At 42.0% G+C, this 15,661-nt stretch overlaps 1 protein-coding gene across 1 annotated transcript in view; it reads right to left on the bottom strand.

Annotated features, from left to right (window-relative positions):
• plch1 (phospholipase C, eta 1) overlaps positions 1 to 15,661 on the bottom strand; it is a 126,213-nt gene that overhangs the window by 14,588 nt on the left and 95,964 nt on the right. Inside the window, exons 15-19 of the mRNA XM_068041470.1 lie at positions 10,062 to 10,159; positions 8,968 to 9,147; positions 6,290 to 6,397; positions 2,308 to 2,432; positions 218 to 302 (exon numbers count right to left, since the gene is read on the bottom strand). Coding sequence (XP_067897571.1) covers positions 218 to 302; positions 2,308 to 2,432; positions 6,290 to 6,397; positions 8,968 to 9,147; positions 10,062 to 10,159 — 596 coding nt within the window. The remainder of the gene's footprint in view (positions 1 to 217; positions 303 to 2,307; positions 2,433 to 6,289; positions 6,398 to 8,967; positions 9,148 to 10,061; positions 10,160 to 15,661) is intronic.

Raw genomic sequence — 15,661 nt, 5'->3', positions numbered from 1 at the left:
TCTCTGTAAAAGGGTGAGAACACAACCTTATTATAGACAAGCACTTATCCTGTGAATTTAAACAGATGACAGCACACAAACATTTGTGAGTGAGTGGACAATGCAGAGTTGAGCCAAAGATGTTGATCAACACTTCTATTTCTTCATTTATAAAACTAACAGTACCACTTAGAATGTACACAGACAGCACAGAACATAATAAGCCCTAAGATCTCACCATTATCATCCACCACCCTGGTCTGTTCCTTACAGCAATCTATTGGGATACCAATAATTTCCACTTCAACAAAGGGATCAATTATCTGTTGGAAGATCAAGCATGTGAAAAACTTAAATGTGTGAATATTTTCTTAATAGCCTACTGATGCACTTGTTCATTTTAAGGAGCGTGAAATAATGCAATTAAGAAAGAAATTACATATTACATTATGTTACGAAAGTGCTTCCATTATTTTTCATTTTTGTTTGAAAACTTCTGTTAAAACTGAAAAGATTCCATGGATTTTTTTTTTTTACCAAGTTCACCGACAGGACAAGATGTTGTTTGAAAGCCACCTGTGCTGAAGGCCACCTGCGATTTAGGCTCAGAAAACAGCAGACCCTTTGGTGATTTGGGGAAAAATGGTTACAGAGAAGCCACACGTCAAGGTTTATGGAGGTCAGGAGGTTGACTCAATATTTGGGGTTTGAACATTTTTTTCGGCTTTAGTTGTGGTGTGCACTGTTTCAAGACAGTTGATGTTTTCCTGCTAAGGAGAAAAGAAATCACCCAGCTCACCTCCTTCTCTATCTTTCTGAAGAAATCCTGCCAAGATCCAGTGTGGGAAGAAGGGAAAAATCCCTGGTGCCGTATAGCTCCTGAGAAGCTGGAAAAAGTCCTGTGATTCAAGTGTGTGCTGGCAGAAAAACCCTGATGTCACATTTCTCCTAGAAAGCCTACTAGAGTTATTCTCGACATCTCCAGAACGGACTGCTTCTGAAACAATCCTAGTGACCCGTCTCCATATACTCAGATACTAGACCAAAAAAAGGACAACTGACTTCTTCCATATCTTCTTTCTTTTTTGTCAAGAATTAGTATTTGGCCAAAGTAGTTTTGTTTTGTCATATTTTTGTGACAGACCTCTACAGAGTGAATTTCTGTATTTTATCCAGTGTGTGTGCAGTTGGGGAATTTTTAAAAAGGGAACTTTCATATTTTAATCTGTGTGTTAATGCTTTGCTTCACTACTGGTTAAGTCTTGTGTTATAATAAACTTATAATTTAGTTGTTTATTAAAGAACCTAGTTTGTGTATTTTGTTCTGGGATAAAAAAAAGTAGAGTATATGATTGGCTATATCGGTAACTGGGTAAACATTTAAATAGATGTTGTAACCTGTGGAGAAGTGGAACTAAAAAAGACAGCGCACTCCTCCCACCTCGGTCGTAACAATTATTATACTGCATGTTTCTGTAGGAATCATATGAATGTGTCACAAGAAATATAATTGTAGTTATCTTGGAACTATGGGTCATATTTTCTTTCCACTAATTTTAATAAAAACAATAGACATGAGTAAAATTAGGTGAAGTCACAATGATTCAAATGGCCACTATCTCGATTTACATTTCTGATTCCTATATACAGTGCTGCTACTTTTCAGTAATGTTCATGTTTTACCTTTGTATTCTACTTTGAATCAGACAACCCATTCCAGTCCTCTGTGTACTCGACAAATTATGAAAAATTGGCATTTCCAGTTACCCTAACTGGCCATTGCACAGTGAGCATCTGCGGATTGTCTGCGCAGGATTTCAAGCAAGTGAAGCCGGACCAACTTTAACAGCAGAATGCACTTAAGAGGAAGCTAGATAAGTACAAAAGGGAGAAAGGAATAGAAGAATCTGCTGATAGGGTCAGATGAAGAGGGGTGGGAAGAGACTCATGTGGAACATAACATGGACCAGTTGGGCCGAATAACCCATCTCTGTGCTGTACATTCTATGCAGTTCCCTGTTTTGAGAAGAGAAATACTAGTACTATATCTTTACATTTCAGCTTTGTCTCTGTCCAAAGGCCATGTTTACAAGATTTTTGTGGAAAAGGAACAGTATCCACAGGAATAATCCAATCCTAAGAGCACACTTTATTGAATAAGAACACTACTATCAGCATAATTGGAGATTTGCCAGTAATTCTTCTTAAATGAGAACATTAATTTTCTTAGTTTTTTGGAAGAAGGAATCAAAGCACAGGGTTTTAAAAACATCACATTGTATTTCAATAATTGACATTTATACTAGCAGCCCACTGAAACTACATTACCTCTCCTCTGTCCCCAAGCATGGAATGGGGTGGCTTTGGCAACTGCTGCCCACTGATTATTTTTAGGGTTAGCTGCTTTTTTGGATGGCCATGCAGAGGATCTTCAGAGAACGGGTTAAAAACACCTAAAACAGCAATTTAATATAGGTTAGAGAACAGCTATAGTGTATAAATGATCAACTCGGATTTCTTTTAAGAGAAGCAGATTTTAATTTGTATAACACAGCAGGCTTATCAATATTGGCCAGCAGGTGTAAACTAATTTAGTAGTATGTTATGGCACAGCTCAAAATGCATCTGCCACAACAATTAAATTCCAATGAGATATTTGGACAAGATTTACAGCATCTGCTTTGGTAAACAAAATGGACTTGGCAAAAATTGAAGACAACTAAAAATGATTAAAATAAAAGCAAAATACTACAGATGCTGGAAATCTGGAATGAAAACAGAAAATGCTGGAAATACTTAGCAGGTCTGGCAGCATCTGTATCGAGAGAAGCAGAGTTAATGTTTCAGGTCAGTGACCCTTCATCAGAACTGGGAAAGGTTAGAAAAGAATGAGGTTTTAGGGTGGTGGGGGTGGGGAGGGGGAGGTTTGGTGGGGAAGAGAACAAAAGGGAAGGTGTGTGATAGGGCAGAGGGCAGGAGAGATTAAATAACAAAGCTGTCATGGGACAAAGGCAAAGAGAGTGTTAATGCTTGTGGTGAAAGACAAAGCATTTGTCCAGAGAGAGTGTTAATGGCACAGTAAGGAGCACTCTGCCCACCTGAAAAAACAGGCACATGGTTAAAAAATAAAATAAATAAATAAGGTACAAAAATATAAAAAATGGCCAGTCATGCTCTGAAATTGTTGAACTCAAGGTTAAGTCTATAAGGCTGTAGAGTGCCTGATTGAAAGATCAGGTGCTTCTCCTCAAGCTTGCGTTGATGTTCACTGGAACACTGGAGCAAGCCAAAGACAGAAATGTGGGCAGGGTGGAATTGTTGAAATGGCAAGCAACCGAAAGCTTGGGGTCATGCTTGCGGACTGAGCAGAGGTATTCCGCAAAGCGGTCACCCAATCTGTGTTTAGTCTCCCCAATGTAGAGCATTGTAAGCAGCGAATGCAGTATACTAAATTGAAGGAAGTACAAGTAAATCGCTGCTTCACCTGGAAGGAGTGTTTGGGGCCTTGGATGGGGAGGAGAGAGGAGGTAAAAGGGCAGGTCTTACACCTCCTGCGATTGCATGGGAAGGTGCTGTGGGAAAAGGACGAGGTGTCGGGGATGATGGAGGAGCGAACCAGGATGTCACGGAGGGAATGATCCCTTTGGAATGCTGACAGGGGAGGGGAGGGGAAGATGCGTTTGGTGGTGGCGGAAAAGGCGGAGAATGATCCTTTGGATGTGGAGGCTGGTGGGATGGAAAGTGAGGGGAAGGGATGAGGGCAGAAGTGCGGGACAAAGGCCGGACATGGTTGAGGGCCCTGTCAACCACAGTGCGGGGGAATCCTCGATTGAGGAAAAAGGAAGACATGTCAGAAGCGCTGTTGCAGAAAGTTGCATCATCAGAACAGATGTGTCGGAGATGGAGAAACTGGGGGAATGTGATGGAGTCCTTCCAGGAAACAGGGTGTGAGGAAGTAAAAACAGAAAGTGCTGGAAATACTCAGCAGGTCTGGCAGCATCTGTGGAGAGAGAAGCAGAGTTAATGTTTCAGGAAAGATCAGTAGCCTGAAACATTAACTCTGCTTCTCTCTGCACAGATGCTACCAGACGTGCTGAGTATTTCCAGCACTTTCTGTTTTCATTTCAGATTTCCAGCATCTGCAGTATTTTGCTTTTATATTAGGGTGTGGGGAAATGTAGTCAAGGTAATCGTGGGACTCAGTGGACTTAAAATGAATATTAGTAGACAGCCTATCCCCAGAGGTAGAGACAGAGAAGTTGAGGAAGGGAAGTATCAGAGATAGACCATGTAAAGGTGAGAGAAGGTTGGAAATTGGAAGCAAAGTTGATGAAGTTTTCCATTTTGGGGAGAGAGCAGGAAGCAGCCCCGATATAGTCATCAATGAACCGGAAAAAGAAGTGAGGGAGCAGGGTCTGAGTAGGACTGGAACAAGGAATGTTCGACATATCCCACAAAAAGATAGGCAATACTAAGACCCATGAGGGTACCTATGGGTGTTGCTATGGGTACCCGCATGCTTTTCTAACCTTAGCCAGTTCTGATGAAAGGTCACAGACCTGAAACATTAACTCTGCTTCTCTCTCCATAGATGCTGCCAGACCTGCTGAGTATTTCCAGCACTTTCTGTTTTTGTTTGTAACTAAAAATGATTGTTCATAATAGCAGATGAAAGCTTAATGCATTGCCATGGGATCCCTCTGAGCTGTTGGGTTGTTTAAAATGGAATTTCATTAAAAATTATTAAATATTGTTTGATTTAACTCCCAAAATAAAATCTGACAAACTGTGGGGAATTTTAACTCCCACCAAACTAGCTGAAACCAGATGGGAAGGGAAATTAGAATGAGTGGGTGTCTTACCTGCTGATCGTCAATCCGACTGACTGCAATTTTAAATTGCAGGCACCAAGGACACCTGCCTGAAGCTGGCAGAGTCCTTATTTAAATATGCAAATTGAGCAGAAGTCATCGTCTTCAGCCCCCACCACAAACTCCGCTCCCTTGCAATTGATTCTATCCACTGCCCTGGTAACGGTCTCCAGCTGAATCAGACTGTTCAAAATCTGTCTTCCATCTGACCTTGAGTTAAGCTTCTGAACCTCCAATCCTCTCCATCGCTAAGACCGTCTAATTCCACCTCCGTAATTGCTGCTCTTCACCCCGCCTCAGCCCATCTACCGCAAAACCCTCAGCTCTGCTTTTTGATACCTGCAAACTCTGGTCTCCTGCGGTGGCCTCTTGCCATTCAATTTTAATGACAGAGCATCAGCCTCTTGCCCACTTCCTGGTAGTTTCTGTCGGAAAGTCAGCCAGTGACACATTAAGGAGGCCAGGCCATTAAAATTGGCAAAGCCTCCCCAACTGCCACTCCCAGACAGGCCGGACACTCACTAGGCCTAATTCCTACCTGGAAGTTAAAATCCACCTCATTGCCTATTTTAATTCAATTAATCCTAAACCTTATGTTTAAGGAGTACAGGGGCAGTAAAGTAGTTATGGCAGTGATCTTAGTAATGGCCAAGGAGATTTCAGATACATCATATTATTCAAATTGTTTCAAGCGTGAGCTGAGAGTTATTCAAGCGCAGACATTAACCTGTCCTTATTTCAAATTCTGGCAACAATTTTACCTCCTGCAGAACTGCAGGGGGAATGAGGCAGCTTATTTTTTAGTTGTAAAAAAACTGATTGCGTGTACAATCAGATTGCACAAATTGTATACAGCATAAATGAACTAGTGTTATACTGGCTGTTAAGAGTCTGCAATTGTGACTCCTTTTAAAAACTTCCTTTAGGAAAGGTACATATGAATCTCATTTATAAACCTGCCTTTATCCATCAAGAGTTAATATGAAGTAAAATGAAATATTAAAATGTATTTTCAATGCCATTTTGTGTTTATTCTAATAACTACTCCACGTGCTAAGATGGCCACTTTCTAGATCAAAACAAGATGCACTTATATTGTATACCCACCACCAAATCAAACACTCGCACAGAAACATTTGATTTCAGCAATGTACAGTCCCCAGGAGGTAATATTTTTACAACAATTTGCATTTATGTAGCACCTTTAACATAGAAAAATGTTCCAAGACACTTCACATGAACATAATCAGACAAGAATTAACGCCAAGCCAAAGGAGGAGATATTAAGAGGGCTGACAAAACTCTTTCTTTATTAAGCTACTAAGAGGTGCAGAAAACTCAATTTTTAGGTTATTTTAGAGTTAATAGAAAGCAAGAACCTTCTACCACCTATGCCTTATTCTTTAAAAGGCAAGAAATAGATGAAATTTTAAATATACCTTGGCACATTGCTTGTGGTTTTAGGACATACCCACAATTTCCATTCAACATAAATAATGCTCTGTTTAGCTGCATCATTCGACCATCAGACTGGTAGTTTAGTGCCACTGTGGATTCAAACACAATGCTAGAATCACAAAAAAAGCACACTGCTGCAATAGTTTAGATAGTTTACCAATTTCAGAAATGAAAAAAATCACCTTATTTTATCCTTTTCCTTTTGTTTTCCTACAACATTAGATGTGTTGGAATTACCAGTGTGCATCCTAATCCAATTATTCCCTTCCCTTTAAACCTGTTTCACCAGAAGCCTATAATAAGGTTTGACAGTGTACAGCACCACAGGCAATTGACTAATCATTAGTTTCAGCATGTCCCATCATATTTCTATTCAAAACTCCCAATCCTTTTGCTGTGATGTTTGCAGGTGACACAGTGGTAGCAGTTTTCCAACTTATTTTCCACTTGCATTTAAGTGTTATATGATGCTTCCTTTGATATTATTCTTCTTTCTTTACCTTTTGCAGTGTCTTTTTTGTTGCATTTTTAAGACAGAGAGGGAGAGAGGGAGGACTGAATTAAAGAAGCCTCCTGCAATACTTTCACTGCCTTAGTGGCCAGCACACTACCGGTCTCGGCCACTTTAAAAGTCAATTTTTGGCCTCACCACGGCTTAAGCAATCAGTTCTGGCCTGCCAATATTTCCCGCTCAGCAGACCTTCTCCTCAACTTCAGTGGTCTGTTCTGTTCATGAACGTCCCTGCCCACAAAGACTTAGATGACTTTAAATGTAAAGCATTGATTTTAAACAAAACATATAATTTACCTGAAAGACAAAATGGGGGGGAAAATTTATCAACAATGGGCAGGTTTGGGTTGGATTGGGTGCCTAAAGTGCTAAAAGACTGAATCTTGACCCCAACCTGCTCACTTTTGATTTTAACAGAGGTGGTGTGGGGATGTGGGGAGGGGGGTAAGAGCTGGTAGGCAAACTGCTCTAAGGAGACCGGCTGGTATCTTAAATATTATAATGAGGTTGGGGCCACATTTCTATTCATCATGTGAAACTGAACCCGGGATGACTGGGTTCACTAGGCCTCAGGACCTGCCAGCTAAACCGAGGTGAGGGACTGCTGGATCAGGCAGTGTGTCTTTCCAATTACATGCTGGACCCAGCATGCCTGCCTGGCCAAACCCCACAAACAGACAACTCACTACAACCCTTCCGACCTCCCCACCGAAGCTTCCAACCATCCAAACCAAACCCGCACCACCCCCCCCCACACACCACTCCAGCCCAGGCCTCCAAATCCTGCAAGGCCTCCGATCTATCCTCCACGAGACCGCAGATTTCCACTCCCCCCACCCCACTCACACCTACCCCCAACCCCCCCAAAAAAAGGACTCCAATCTCTCTCTCCCACGCCCAACTGAGGCTTCCAATCTCCCCTTGAGGCCTCTGAGGTAACCATCCCCGCCCTCCCCACCAATCACGGGATGGGATTGAACGCCTCCCGCAACCTAGGCGTAAGGCTACTAATGCTGTGGGCTCGTCTGGACCACTCCCTGCTGACTGGATGCTAAGCCTGTCAATCAGACTGACTTCTAGAAGGGGAACTCATTGATGGCATCACATGCAGGCTACGGAGTTAGATTCTACAGTCTGTAGGAGTACTTGACTTCTGGATTCCCCGCGCTCCTGGTGGGTCAGTTAAGTTAAAAGTCCCCCTAATATGCTTGCCAAATAGTGTTAAAAGTCACCAATTTAATCAGTTAAAGACAGATATAATCTAACTTCAAGTACGTCAGATTCTCCATTGAGTGCAATGTGCAGTCCATGCCCTTGCCTGTCATCTGCTCAGTAGTTCCATTCTGTAGCTTTGGCAGCCCGTTCTTGGCAGTCAATATTCCCTACACCAATCTGTTAGCCACTCTGCATTGCATTCTTACAAAATAAACTCTTTTACAAGCGTTAAACAATCTTTAAGTCGGTCAAAAGGGAAGCCAAGTATGTGGCAGATGACCAAGTACATAGGAGAACCAGTAGACCATGCACAAAGGCTCAGATTCTTCTCTCCCCCACACCCAACGCTGTTCTCCTCTTGCAACCTAATATCTTTTGTTCTACAACATTTACAAAGATGATGTTCTTATACTTAGTCCATAAAGTAATTGCAGTAATAGCTTCAATTATGCTCTTAAGTACATAAACATATAAATTAATTTTTTAAATAAATTAAAAGCTAAAGATAGAGTCTAGCCATCTACTTGATAATTAACATAATTTTGAGAGATCTGAGCAATAGGTAAACTAGTACATCTCCAATATGCTGACTCACAATTTGGCAAGGTTTCTCTCTTTCAGAATAAGTACTTAAAAAACATGAATTAAAGTATGTGACAGATAGTTCCAAATGACAAGAGAAACAGAATAGATGAGAATTCAAGCAGCAAAATCTTAACACCTTGATAACAGGTATCGATTCAAACAGTAAATATTACAGAAGGTTGTCAAGCATTTATCAAAACTGGCTATACCACATGCATTCACAGGTTTATTGGAGTGATCACAGCTTGAAATAGTGTGTGGTACGGTGAAACTAAAGAAGGGAACAAAATAAAATGCATTAATTTACCTTTAGAAGACATTTGATTTTAAAATTATGAATGCACTTACCCAGCTGACAGCCAACATTCCAGTATTCTTGTGGGTTAAAATTGCTCGAGTCTATTCTGTAGGCAGATGGGTAGATGCGGGTGAGTAGCTTTTGGTTAAAACGAATGAAGTGTTCAGGTTTTTGATGTAAAAGTTGGTTGGCTTGAGTCTCACTTAAAGACAAAACTTTCCCAGTAGGACCTGTTTAAACGTTATTGGAATATTAGCTAGGAACAAAATCTTACATGAAACTAAGGCATCAATAACCATGACTATTTCATGCTTGCGTAATTTACCAAACTTAAAAGCAAGAGAATTTCAAAATAAGTGTTGGATGCAGGAGAAATTAGAATTGCTGTGTTGCCCCTGATTGGGTTCATGCCACTTGGGCAAGATACTGGAGAGTGCTTTCAAGACATTACCACATCAAAGTGTCAGTCATCGCCTTCAGAGAAATGGGAAGACAGGAAAAAAATTGACAGAAAAGGGAGCAGTGAAATAAAAAAAGTCTATTATCAGATAATAGAGGGTGCACCTGGTGAAAGAGTTGACATGATCACACACCATCCTGACTTGGAACAATAATCGCTGCTCCTTCACTGTCGCTGGGTCAAAATCCTGGAACACTCTCTCTAACAGCACTGTTGGTGCACCTACACCACATGGATTGCAGCAGTTCAAGGCGGCAACTCAGCACCACCTTCTCAAGTGCAATTAGGGATGGGCAATAAATGTTGGCCTAGCCAGCAATGCTCACATCCCATGAATGAATAAAAAAATGATTGCAACCAACTTTTCACTGCTGCAAAAATATTCCAGTCAACCTTGAATTCATCACAAGCTTGGTTGGTGAATTCACATGACAAGCTGCAGAAGTAGATAAATTACTGACCATGAGTTTGTGCAGTAAATGCTTTAACAATGGTGTTACTGGGCCAATTACTTTAATCAGTAATGGGCCTATTTGTAATTATTTGTTCAATACTTAATCCAAATTTTAAAACATTCAAACAGAATGTTATTGTTTCCTAAACAGGATTTTACAGCTATTACATATGCATCTTTCATATTAAGACTGCATATTTGATTGTGATAGTCTCACAGATTCCCCTTACCTTTCCCTAGAAGATCCTGGGAAGTGACAGAGTTGGTGTATATAACCAGATCAGAAAGACCACGGTAGAGTTTCACTGTTTTTCTGCGCCGGCCCATCCTACATAAAAACACAATGTGAATTTACCAATGTATGGAAAGGTGGTTTAACAGCTCCAACCTTTCATCACTGGTCTGGAGGAAAGGGTAACTAATGAGCTGAATAATTCTATTTACAACTCAATGAAATGTTGTCCTTTAAAGAGAGTTTTGTAAGACTGCTGTAGCTATCGCTCAAAAGACGGCTTAAAACATTCATGTAAAAATTACTTTTACGGTTTCCATTCTAAAAAGTTATGGGTGAACTCAGATTCTTCCTAATTTTAAAACTAACCAAAAAAGCTGGAAATACTCAGATCAGGCAGCATCTGAGCCAAAACAATAATCAAACCAGCTGTGTTTCAGGTCGAAGACTCTCCATCAGGGCTGGAAGATATTACAGGTGAACAGCACATAAAAGGGAAGAACATACGAACATCTGAATTCGGAGTAGAAATAGGCCATTCAGCACCTCGTGCCTGCTCCGCCATTCAATAAGATCATGGCTGATCTGTTAGTGTTTCGAAATCCACACTCCCATCTACCCCTGATAACCTTTAATTCCCTTGCCTAACAAGAATCTATCTACCTTCACCTTAAAAATATTCAATGACCCCGCCACCACCACCTTCTGAGGCAGAGTTCCAAAGTCACACAACCCTCTGAGAGAAAAAAATTCTCCTCATCTCTGTCCTAAAAGGGCAACCCCTAATTTTAAAACAGTGCCCCTAGTTCTGGACTCATCCACATCCACCTTGTCAAGACCATTCAGGATCTTATAAACTTCAATCAAGTTTCCCCTCACTCTTCTAAACTCCAGTGAAAACAAGCCGAGTCTGTCCAACCTTTTAAGACAACCCACTTATTCCAAGTATCAATCTAATACACCTCCTCTGAACCGCCTCCAATTTATTTACATTCTTCCTTAAATAAGGAGATCAAAACTGCACACAGCATTCGAGATGTGGTCTCACCAATGCCTTCTATAACTGAAGCATAACATCCTTACTTTTATTTTCAATTCCTCTCATAATAAAGGATAGCATTCCATTAGCCTTCTTTATTACTTGCTGTACCTGCATACTAACTTATTGTGACTCATGCACTAGAATACCTAGATGCCTCTGCACCTCGGAATTCTGCAGTCGTTCTCAGTTTAAGTAATACTCTGCTTGCTTTTTAATTTTTCCTACCAAAGTGAACAACTTCCCATTTTCCCACATTATACTCCATCTGCCAGATTTTTGCCCACTCACTCAGCCTATCTATGTTGGTCTGCAACCTCCTTAGGTCCTCTTCACAACAGACCTTCCTACCTATCTTTGTGTCATCTGCAAATTTGGCTACCATGCCATCGCTCCCCTCATCTAAGCACAGTGGCGCAGAGGTTAGCACCGCAGCCTCACAGCTCCAGCAACCCGGGTTCGATTATGGGTACTGCCTGTGTGGAGTTTGCAAGTTCTCCCTGTGACTGCGTGGGTTTTCGCCTAGTGCTCCAGCTTCCTCCCACAGCCAAAGACTTGCAGGTTGATAGGTAAATTAACCATTATAAATTGCCCGTAGTATAGGTAGGTGGTAGGGGAATTGAGGGAAGGTAGGGATTTGAGAGGGTAATGGGATTAATGTAGGATTAGTATAAATGGGTGGTTGATGGTTGGCACAGACTCGGTGGGCCGAAGGGCCTGTTTCAGTGCTGTGTCTCTAAATAAATAAAATAAATTGTGAAAGTTGAGGCTCCAGCGCAGATTTCTGCAGGACTGCTCTCATCACATCCTGCCAATCAGAAAAAGACCCAATTATGCACACTCTGTTTCCTGTCAGCCAGCCAATCTTCTATCCTTGCTAATATGTTACCCCCTACACCCTGAGCTCCTACTTTACGCAATAACCTTTTATGTGGTACCTTGTCAAATGCCTTCTGGAAATCCAAGTACAGTAAGTCAACGGGCTCCCCTTTATCTACAGCACATGTCACTCCTTCAAAGAACCCAAAAAATTGGTTAAACGTGATTTCCCTTTCACAAGACCACGCTGACCATTCCCGATTACCTTGAGTTTGTCTAAGTGCCCAGCTACAACCTCCTTAATGATCGATTCTAACATCTACCCCACGACAGATGTCAAGCTAACTGGCCTATAGTTACCTGTTTTCTGCCTCCCCACTTCTTGAATAGAGGGGTTATATTGGCTATTTTTCAGTCTGATGGAACCTTTCCAGAATCTAGCAGATTTTGAAAAATTAACAACGCATCCACTACCTCATTAGCCACCTCTTTTAAGACCCTAGGATGAAGGCCATCAGGACCCGGGGTCTTGTCAGCCCTCAGCTCCATCTGTTTGGTCAATACCGATTCCCTGGTGATTGTAATTTCACCAAGTTTTTCTCTTCCTTCCACCTCCTGATTTACAGCTATTACTGGAATGTTTTTTGTACCCTCTGTAGTGAAGGCAGAGCAAAATATTTGTTCATTGCATCCGCCATTTTCTTATTATCTACTATTAACTCCCCATTCTCACTCTCTAGAAGACCAACACTCACCTTACTTACTCTTTTCCTTTTTACATATCTGTAGAAACTCTTGCTATCTGTTTTTACATTTCTAGCTAGCTTCCTCTCATACTCTAACTTCTTTCTCCTAATTAACTTTTTAGTTATTCTTTGCCATTCTTTATATTCTGACCAATCATCTGAACTGCCACTCATCTTTGCGCAGTTACATGCTTTTTCCTTAAGTTTGATGCTCTCCTTAACTTCTTTAGTTAATCACGAATGGTGGGTCCTCCCCTTAGAATTTTTCTTTACAGTAGGAATATCCTTATTCTGAGTATTCTAAAATAGCCCCTTAAATGTCTGCCACTGCTTCTCGATTGATCTATCTCCTAGCCTTGTAATCCAGTTTACTTCAACTAGCTCAGCTTTCATGCCCACATAGTTGCCCTTATTCAAACTTAAAATACTAGTCTTAGACCCACTAGTCTCTCTTTCAAACTGGATGGAAAATTCAATCATATTGTGGTCGCAGCTACCTAGAGGTGCCTTTACTCTGAGGTCATTAAAACAATGAAAGGGAAGAGGGAAGTGGGAAGAGGGGGGAAAAAGTGAGAAAAGAAATAGAATGAACTGTGAATGAGGTACTTGGCTGGTGAACTAGAGGTTAAATGGCAGGAGTGATATTAGCAGGAAACAAAAGTAGGCATAATGAGAATAAATAAAAGACAAAGGAGACAGAGCTTGTGTATATCTTAGGCAGGAAGGGATGTATGAAATACCAGAAAAGCAGAGTAGACTCCAGTGATCTGAGAACCTGGAAAGAAACAAAAAGCAGGTTGACATCAAGGGTGCAGACCACTCTACTGTTAGTGAGGGAGCCCACCCCAAGTGCCAGTATGTTCCTTCCCTTCATCCTTGGAACCACCAGCACACCGTTCCAACATTGCCAGCACCTATTGCCAGAGATAATAGGAGCTGTAACTAAGGTCTGAAGTTGTTAAAGTCAATGCTAAGGCCAGAGGGTTGCAAAGTGTCTTATAGAAAGATGAGGTGCTGTTCAGACCAAAGACAGATCAGAGTATGAGTAGGATGGAGCATGGAAATGGCAAGCAACAGGAAGCTCAGGGTCACACTTGAAGACAGAACAGAGGTGCTCTGCATCAAGATTACTTAATGTGCATTTGGTTTTCCTGATGTAGAGGAGATGCACAGTGAATAGCATTTCCAGCTTTGCCTGCTTTTGTTTTAAGAATTCTAGTGTCTGCAATATTTTTCTTTTTCTCCCAACTTTACTGTGACTATAACTGATTCAATATGAAAAGTAATTCATTCTCAAAAATGTAAGTTATTAAAGTTCATTTTAAGAGTTCAGAAGTGCAAAGGGAAAAATTAAACCAATGTCTACTGATTATTCAACATCATCCTACGTTAATATCGAGGGAAACTATAAACATCAACACAATAACTTTGCCAATAATGGGCTAAAAGTTTGACAGCCTCCCCAAAAACAGGTGCAGGGTTCACGATGCGTGATTAACCCATGCCCATTCAAAGTAATGCAGTCAACACACAAACTTTGTGCTGCCTGCTCATTTAAGTGATAGTGGCTTGCTGCCCAGCACTAAACACACTGCTGAATCGCTGTATGTCTTAACAGGAGGCCCAAGTTCATGTGAGGCTAGCACCATTTAAAGTCAGCCCACAATTCTTCAAAAGGAGGTGTATTCTAGCTGCAGCAGATACTGGAGGTGGCTGGGGAAAAGTCTCTGACCTACAGAAGAATAAAGATGTGGCAGCATGACAGACAGCAGGCTCCCAGGTTTTCTGATGCAGCTCTCGAGGCCCTGGTGTAGGATGTGGACAGAAGGAGAGGTCCTCTTCCCACAGGGAGCTAGGAGGCCATCTGGACAAGCACTTAGAATGGAATGGGAGCAAATAGCCTTGGAGGTTAATGAGGACTGTGTCACCCTTGAGGACCTGGTGCAGTGCTGAAAGCAGTTTAATGACCTCAGACGAGTGGTCAAAGTCAGTGAACGCATCTTCAAGTGCCTTATCCTTACAACTGGGCCACTAACTTCACATACTGCTGAATGCTCCACACCCCAATCATTCACCTGCCAACATTCTCTATTGAGCATGCATCATACTTCACATTCAGAGCTTCACCTCACCCTCACACACTTAGCATGACTGCAAGTCTCATGCCCATATCTCACAGCTTGTACACACTGCCAGCTATTCAACCATGACAGGCACATTACACCACACTCACTGACGTACTTCCTTCTCTCTTGCATGACAAGGTGCTGCACAATCTCAGGCAGCAGCAGCTGACCATCAGGCAACAGGTGCAGCTGAACAGCCTCATCCCCATGAGGAAACGGGGGCGGGTCACCACAATTTAAGCAGCTGCCACTGAGGCCACGGCCAGTGGCAGGACAGAGAGCAAAGATGATGATGATATTTTCCTACCTAATCCACTTTCTCACATCCCATTTCCCCTCCTCCCACAATCTCTCCAATATGCAAACTACCTTTTCCCTCCTTTCCCTCACCACGACCCTACCCTTGTGCCTTTCTCCTTTCAGATCTCCAAGAGCTTTCACCTGGTCAGACAATAGTGTGGGAGCAGGAAGGCCAAGACAAGCAGGATACTGACGATGAGGAAACACTGTCATTCAATCTCACACTCACACCAATCAGCTATGATAATGCCACTGTGCATACTTTAGAAGGTAGTATAGAGGCGGGTTCTGCACCAGACATGAATGGGCTGCAGCCAGGGCAGGCACAAAGGATACCGTGGTGCCAGCTCCCAGGAGGGCGAGGTGGCACGCGAGTTCTGCTGCTGTTGACTCAGATGAGGTCTTTGATGGGGCAGTCTGCAGAAAATGGCTGATGGGCATGCTCACAGGAATGTTTGGTGTATTGGCAGACCTGCCAGAGAGCCTGCTGTCACTGGCAAGGAGCATGGAGGAGACCAGTTCCAACTGGGCACAGGGCTTCACCCAGAGTTTGGAGCCCATTCTTTCC

Source organism: Heterodontus francisci, chromosome 11 (assembly GCF_036365525.1).
Source record: "Heterodontus francisci isolate sHetFra1 chromosome 11, sHetFra1.hap1, whole genome shotgun sequence".
In the NCBI taxonomy this organism is placed as follows: Eukaryota; Metazoa; Chordata; class Chondrichthyes; order Heterodontiformes; family Heterodontidae; genus Heterodontus; species Heterodontus francisci.
This window is presented reverse-complemented; position numbering and strand designations above follow the sequence as displayed.